Source organism: Cottoperca gobio, chromosome 3 (assembly GCF_900634415.1).
Source record: "Cottoperca gobio chromosome 3, fCotGob3.1, whole genome shotgun sequence".
In the NCBI taxonomy this organism is placed as follows: domain Eukaryota; kingdom Metazoa; phylum Chordata; class Actinopteri; order Perciformes; family Bovichtidae; genus Cottoperca; species Cottoperca gobio.
In genome coordinates, this window is record NC_041357.1 from 25407768 (window position 1) to 25415927 (window position 8160).

General features: G+C 40.5%; 2 protein-coding genes across 2 annotated transcripts; both read left to right on the forward strand.

The window, feature by feature from the left end:
• Nucleotides 1-1669: 1669 nt before the first annotated feature.
• LOC115004816 (delta-type opioid receptor-like) lies at nucleotides 1670-3229 on the forward strand. Its single transcript, XM_029426515.1, has one exon. It carries the CDS (start codon nucleotides 1745-1747, stop codon nucleotides 2762-2764), a length of 1020 nt encoding a protein of 339 aa, XP_029282375.1. The 5' UTR covers nucleotides 1670-1744; the 3' UTR covers nucleotides 2765-3229.
• Nucleotides 3230-5057: 1828 nt separating this feature from the next.
• Nucleotides 5058-6476, forward strand: LOC115004064 (leukotriene B4 receptor 1). Its single transcript, XM_029426067.1, is given in 2 exon segments — nucleotides 5058-5162; nucleotides 5164-6476. Coding segments are annotated over 2 exon segments (1086 nt in total). The 5' UTR covers nucleotides 5058-5072; the 3' UTR covers nucleotides 6160-6476.
• Nucleotides 6477-8160: the final 1684 nt, after the last annotated feature.

Genomic DNA, 8160 nt, shown 5'->3' on the forward strand with positions numbered 1-8160 from the left:
GAACAATAAATGATAGAATAAAGCACCTGTGAGATGAGACAACAACTATACCTCAGGGGCGTGCAGGTTCCCCAGTTGGTAGGATTAAGGTTAATCCTGATCCTGTTGGCCGTAATCTTATCATCACTTTCATCATGTCCCTTTTCTTTATCAAAAACACTCCTAATCTAGTCATTATCTTTTCTTTTTTTGTCATTTCCTCCCCTATTTCTCACAATACTCTCTTTATGTTTAATGCAAATTACTTCCTTTATCTCCTGATCTTGCTGCCACACATCAGCAGTAGGACATTTGAAGTGTGTTTGTGTAGGAAATGCAACTGCAGAACCTGTATGAGGCTACCCTATGGTATTACCCCGTAGTAGGTCTACCTGTATTTACATTCATTATATAACTAGACAACTCACACACTAAATCTGCACTTTTATGTATTGCCTTAATTTCAAAAATGTCAAAAGCTACCACAGTCCCTCCCACTGGTGGTTTGTCATCTTCTGCCCCTGTATTTACATTTACATTGTTGATTATTAAAACTTGATTTGTTTATGATTTTCTCTCATTTTGATTTAACGCAGAACAACTTGACTAGATGTCTTGCCTCTTTGGGGAAAATATACCCTAATAATGGCATTTAAGATAAATAATAAAAAGCCAAAGAATCTCTTTAGAATAATTATGCTGAACTAAAATGTAGTCATAATTGGAGCAATTATTCCATAATCAAATATTTCATACAATGTTCTGGGCTCGGGAATAATTAAAGTAAAGGCAAGTGATGGTAATAATTAACTATTCAAATGGTTCATGCAATAAATGGAGTTGACAGAGAGTCCAAAGTGTGTGAATGTGTTGTTACAAATGCAATTGCAAAGGTTGTTGGGGGAGAGTAAGGATGGGACAGTACGGACACAGGCACAGAGTTGTCTCTGCCATCTCAGAAATATATGAATCATGTCAAAACTAGATTACTCAAAAGGTTTTTGGATAAGGAGAAAACAATTCCTGCCTTCATTTCAGTTCAGCTGGACTATTGCAGCAGTGGTCAGTCCAATGATATATTCCATTGTGCTTCATAATGTTTGTTTCTCAAGCAGAGGTGGTTATGCAACGGTCGGTGTCTGCTAATGGTCGTAATTCTGTGGAAAAGAGAAAGAAATAACCTGCTTTTAGGTGATTTAATGTATTTATTGAATTGTATTATTGATTATTACAAATAGGCTGTTGTTCAGCAGCTAGTCACTTCCTGTGAAGTTCTTTCAGGTAGCAAATGTAGGAACTAACAAAACAAATTATTATTATTACTATTTAAAAAGTTTGTTTCTGATGCACACTCTCGAGCAGAAGGTGGCAGTAATGCCCAGGAATCTGGATCCACCCGTCACAAAACAATAAAAATAAAAAGCAGATTTAGTCAATGATTGAAATCTAAAAGACATTTGACTCCTTTTGTTGCCATGCAGTAAATAAAGTAAATCATTCCATGGCAGTCAAATAAATGTTAAACTCTTCCATATAAGTAATAAAGTTGATAGATGAACTATGGCCACAGAATAGAAACAGAAAGTTATTTGGAATGACAGCAGATCGACAGTATCACTTTCAGATCACTTTCACTATCCTGTCACTCTCGAACGGTCTTGTGAGAAAACGTCAATGTATCCATAAAGGGAAGTGAAGATTTTCTTGTACAGCACTATGTTTGTCTTTTCATGCAGACGCCACTCTCAGCACATACACTTGCAGCATGAACAACTCGACTGAGCGTTCCTCTTCAGAGGAAATGGCCCCTGAGGAGTTTGACGGCGAGACGGCGGTGGCTTGTGTGATCCTGGGCCTGTCCTTCCTGGTCGGAGCTCCGGGGAACCTGCTGGTGATCTGGACTATCCTGAGACACGTCAAGCAGCGTTCACACACTGTGGTGCTCATCCTGCACCTGGCTGCTGCGGACCTGCTGGTCCTCATCACACTGCCTCTTTGGATATACTCCCTGGTACACACCTGGGTGTTTGGAGAAGCCTGCTGCAAGGCACTGGTGTACATTGTCAGTGTGTGCATGTTCAGCAGCATCTTCTTCATCACCCTCATGAGTGTGGAACGCTATTTAGCCATCTGTCATCCATTTGTGATGATGCAATGGAAGACTGAGAGCCTTATGAACAAATGTCTCGCACTTTTGTGGCTCCTTGCTTTGCTTCTAGGAGTGCCTGCTGTACTGACCCAGCCTGTGGATGAAAGCGATGGAACTGAGCAGTGTTTTATCAAAGAATTCAGCTCTGTGACTCAAGCTATCATCTTGTTGTGTCTGGAGACCTTCGGGGGCTTTGTAGTTCCGTTTCTCATTCTCAGTATCTGTTACTGTCTCGTAGCTGCCCAGCTCAGGAAAATGAGTTTCAACTCCAAACATAAATCCATGGTTCTTGTGCACATCGTGGTGATAGCCTTCATGCTTTGCTGGTTGCCTTACCATATCGTCAACATTATTGATCTGGTGTGCATCCTAGGATCAGGCACAGAACATGACTGTGCGCAGGAGAGTCTTGTCTTTAGCTTTGGTGCCCTTGTTTTCGTCAGCAGTTCAGTGAATCCTGTGTTATACGTCCTCTTCGCGAGGAACTTACGAGGGAGTTTGGAGCAGTCCCGACTGGTCAGGCTGTTTCAGGAAATGGCCACTCACGCCAACAAACTCAGAGAGCTGGTAGTACAACCAGACCAGAGGGCAGCACATACACAAGTAGAGCTGATGTCTGTCTCTGAAAAAGACTGAATCGCTGAAATTGTGACGACGGGTAAATGTGACATTCGTCTTCTGGAGTTAATCAAGGGACTATACTTTACTATGAAGGACTGTATATGATCTAAGGCTTAGAAAGCCTGTGTGTCACATGTTAAACAATGCGATGACATCATTGACACATACCTTACTCTCCTATCTTTGTTTAACATTTATGTTTGGATGTCAATGCAAGTAAACTCATGACTGCAATCTTTATTTGTTTTTCAATTTGGATGTTAATTTATTGCTCTATTGTTCACAACTTGAAAATGAATAAGTTCCTGTATTGTGTAATGTGTTTTATGTATTACAATTACTGAGGCAACTGTTTTCTGACGAAATACCTCTAGATCAGGGGTCGGGAACCTTTTTGGCTGAGAGAGCCATAAAAGCCAAATATATTTAAATGTATTTCCTTGAGAGCCATTTATTTAATAAAATTGAGTTTTAAGTATATCACGTCTCCGAGTACTAAAAGCGGTATCAGTGTTTCCCCTACCATTGTCTGTGCCCCCCTCTGATTTTTTTAAATTTAATATTCACAACTCACTTTTCACATTGAACAGGTGCTCTTTTATTCAATAAACTAAATGCTTATGTTATTTATCTAATTTATGTGCACGTTTCTGTGTTTACTGCACGGGTGTCAAACTCAAGGCCACAATTATATCCGGCCCGCGAGAAAATATCATTTTTCTATCATAACTGGCAATTAAATCAATGCATGGCACAACCACGGGAAAATACATATTTGAGGAAGTATCTAAATGTGTGAATGAAATGAAGCTGCCCCGGGACAAACTGACGGGATGGGAGCATGCGATGTGATGAAAAGAGCGGATTAGTGCAGGATGCGGGAGAAGATGCAGCGGGAGAACTGTGCAGGTGAGCTGACGGTGTATCACTGCATCATACACCAGGAAGCGCTGTGTTGTAAAGCTCTGGAGATGGAACATGTAATAAGCACCGTAACACAGACAGGAAACTTTATAATAGTCAATGTAAGTCTTTTCCTGAGGAGATACATTCTGAACATGGCGGTGCGATGGCTCAGTCGAGGGAAAGTGCTGAATAGATTTTTCGAGTTGCGTGAGGAATTCTGGCTGTTTTTGGAAGCAAAGGGAAACACAGCACAGATCTCTGGGACGATGTGAGCTGGCCTGTTCGTGCGACATAACGAAGCATCTCACTGTTAAACCTGCAGCTTCAGGGGCATGTGATCACGGACATGTATGATGCAGTGAGTGCCAAGCTGCCTGTGGGAGACTCAGGTGCAGCAAGGAAACTTTGGTCACTAGTGTTTCCAAACACTGACAAACCATCTCCACCGCTGTGTTCCCGACTGCGCATGAACTGCTCAGCAATCCGTTTGCAGTTGACATGGAAACAGCACATGTGAACATCCAAATGGAGCTGACTGACCTCCAGTGTAACGACACACTCAAGGCAAAGTATGACTGTGTGGGCGCTGCACAGTTTCCAAGCTTCACCCCCGAAACGATGCCTTAATTTTGGCCCTCTCTGATTGAGTTTGACACCCCTGGTCTACTGGTTGCTTTGCGCAGTTTCTCATCGAAAGAGCCATATATGGCTCGCGAGCCATAGGTTCCCTCTAGATCAATGTTTCTTGGAAACGTTTATTACATTTGTGTTGATTAAAACTTGATTTGTTTATAATTTTCTCTTATTTTGATTTAATGCAGAACAACTTGACTAGATTTCTTGCCTCTTTGGGGAAAATATACCCTAATAATGGCATTTAAGATAAATAATAAAAAGCCAAAAAACATAATATATTTACTGAAAATGGAGCAATTATTCCACATAACCCATATTCACAGATAGTCATAGTCATATCGTAAATATTTTTGCTCGTAAGTGGGTTGAAAACAAATTCTTCCATTTTGAGTAAAATACTTAATCACACAAATCAGATAAAGCTATGAGTCACATCATTTCAGTAAATCCGTCCAAATTTAGTTTATCATGGAAGTTTCATTAACTGTCCTCATACAGATTCTCATTAAACTGCCTTGGTCGATGTTATTATGTTTATTTCTATTTCTGTTTTGTAGGTTTTTGTTTGACTTTTACTTACCTACTTTTAATCCATGACCTAAGTTAAAAAAAAAAACGGATATATGACGCTTGCATGAATCACCACTCTGCGTCTCAAATAGCCCTGTGAGGAAACCCCTTTCCTGTGCTGTCTATTCTTAAAGGGAAGTGAAAATTTGCTTGTACAGCACTTTGTTTTTCTTTTCATGCAGACGCCACTCTCAGCACATACACTTGCAGCATGAACAACTCGACTGAGCGTTCTTCTTCAGAGGAAATGGCCCCTGAGGAGTTTGACGGCGGGACAGCGGTGGCTTGTGTGATCCTGGGTCCTGTCCTTCCTGGTCGGAGCTCCGGGGAACCTGCTGGTGATCTGGACTATCCTGAGACACGTCAAGCAGCGTTCCCACACTGTGGTGCTCATCCTGCACCTGGCTGCTGCGGACCTGCTGGTCCTCATCACACTGCCTCTTTGGATATACTCCCTGGCCCACTACTGGGTGTTTGGAGAAGCCTGCTGCAAAGCCATGGTGTTCATGATCAACGCCTGTATGTATAGCAGCGTTTTCCTCATTACCCTCATGAGTGTGGAGCGCTTTGTGGCCGTGCGCTATCCCTTTGCCTCAGCTGGCTGGAAGAGGAAAAGAGCTTTGAATAAAGTTCTGCTGGTTCTGTGGACGGTGGCATTCTTGTTCAGCATACCTGTCATCCCAACTCAGGTTGTAGGGAAGGATTCTGGTAAGGAACACTGTCTGTACCGGCAGTACACTTCTGTGATCCAGGAGCTGGTGTTTGTGTTGCTGGAGACACTGGTGGGCTACATAGTACCCTTCTTTATCCTTGTGGTCTGCTATGGCTGCCTATGCAGCCGGATTACTCAAATGACCTTCAAGTCCAAGCGCAAGTCCACAGTCCTGATCGCCAGTGTCGTAGTTGTGTTTGCCATTTGTTGGACGCCTCATCACCTAGGAAATCTCCTCTCACTCATCATCCTGGCCATTGAAACCTCCCGCCCAGACGCAGCAGCGAATCTGGAGAGCATTAGAAGCACCATGGCCTTCATCGCTGGAGCCATGGTCTTCATCAGCAGCACTGTTAACCCCATCCTCTACATGTTCGCGGCTCGCTCCTTCAGGAGTTCCCTGCGTGACACCGGCATCCAGAAGCTCTTCCGCCATATCTCCAGCACCTCCCCAGGTGAGGGCAATAAAGAGTTGTCCTTTGTGTCCAAGAGACAGAGCAACCCTACCAACAGTTCTCAGTGTATGTCTGAGTCAAAAGACCAGATTGACATATTAATAAAAATGTGCGAAAATAATCCGTCCTGATATTGAACATGTATGTAGTGTCTGTGCTGTGTGTATATATTAATGTGTATATTGTATGTATTTTATTGTAGAGGATGTTGTGCCTGAAATGAAGCTCATTGTGTATGAAATTATAACACAGAAAAACAGGAAGTCGGAGTTTATCTGTCCAATACTTTGCCAACCCTGTAAATTACCTAGTTTTGTTTGTTTTCTAAAAGTTTGACATGTTTGTTTTTTAAATGGTGAACATATATTTATAAAAATATCATATAGTGTGTACTTTATTCCATATAGTATTCATAAATTGTACAATAAATAACTCTATATGCAAAATACTTTTTATTTTGTCATTTTGTTGATCCCAAAAAAGGGAAGTATTGATTATGTCATTGATTCTGTGTAACCCTTTTTTGTATTGCCTGTAAGTGTGGGAACAGAACACAGTAGGTTTGTATCTGGTAATGTGGTGGTTGCGTCAGTCAAATTTTGCATTTTACATTTTTGCCGCAGACAAATATTTCACACACCACACCACACGAAACTTTTCAATCTTGCTGTGTTGTTTTGTTTTGGTAAGCAGTAACATGTCTGATACAGTCCGATTGTGAACTCGTGTAACACAACAGTTGTGTATAAATCACCTCAAATTACAGTTCCTTTTGAAGTCATAGAATCCAAAACGTATGTGACAAATTAGAAAACAACTGTCCTGCTATCCCACTAGTGACAACAGTCATGCTTTCAACTTCCTCTCCATGAAAAGATTGCAAAATGAAAAACTGCATGTTCCCTATGGTGAGCAGCGAAAAGCGGAATCATGTCTTAATGTTTGTCACAGTCTTATAAAACCTCAACCCGTTTAGTAAAAGAGAACAGTGTCAGCTTATTTCTTGATATTCTTAAATGCATGTCAGTCCTGTATGTTGCCATGACTACACTACAAGTGTCTCACCAACTGGCACAACCAGTAGATGGCAGTGGCACTGTGTTTTTTAATAATGGAGTTTAGATATCATTTTAGTGTGGTGTTTTAGTAATATATATTTGTTTTCATTATCCAATTATGTCTTTTTTTTCTTCCCTATCCAAAGACTTGTCATGATGAGATTATCTTTTACAGCGCTGCCTTGCTTCATACACGTACAAACATCTGTGTGTTGCAGATTAAGTGTTGGAACAAAGCAGGAGACACTCTATATATTTTATAAATTTGACCAAATGGATGATACTAAATATTAGTAGAAATAAATATGTGTCAATCATTGATTTCCCTTTCATGGGACCCAAAATACAAATCTATAACACTCAATAATTAGTTCTTATTTGTCTTTTCTGGGCAGCTTCAAGTAGACTGGATGTAGATTTTGACTTAAAAGAGAAAACAACTCAAATTATAAGTTTTTTATGGGAAATAAAGTTTAACATTTGGAAGAATTGACATTCCATACTAATGATTTTCCCCTGAGGTGTCAGATACGAGATGGCTCATTCTGGTAATGGTTTGAACTGATGATTGAATAAACCCACTGTGACAGCGCTCGTCACCTCTTTGGAAGAATATTATCGAGTCATTTGAACTGCGACAGTGGAAAATTACAGAGTGCAAAGGGTGTGACAAAAAAAAATAAAAACATGTCAGACAAGATATCACACAAGAAAACATAGCTGACGAAGTAGACCCTTTCTCACAGAATGAGGAAGCAGCATGTCAATGAAACAACGTCAGTAGTGAGGTTTAACGTACATATTGCCTTTCATTACGACTACAATTCCTCCAATTTTGTTCTTTATTATCTGAATGGTTTTATAGGCTTTGTTAAATAATGAAACATTCATGCATAATTAGCTATAAAAGGTGAAAAATAATGAAGCCATGGTACATGATACACCCATGGTATTTAACACATTGTAAACTGATAACCTTTTGCCTTCAAAACCAGCCTTCTTTAAGCGATCACGTTTTCTTTGTAATCAGATTACAGTAATCCCTTTCAAGGTAACCCATACACCACAGGACGG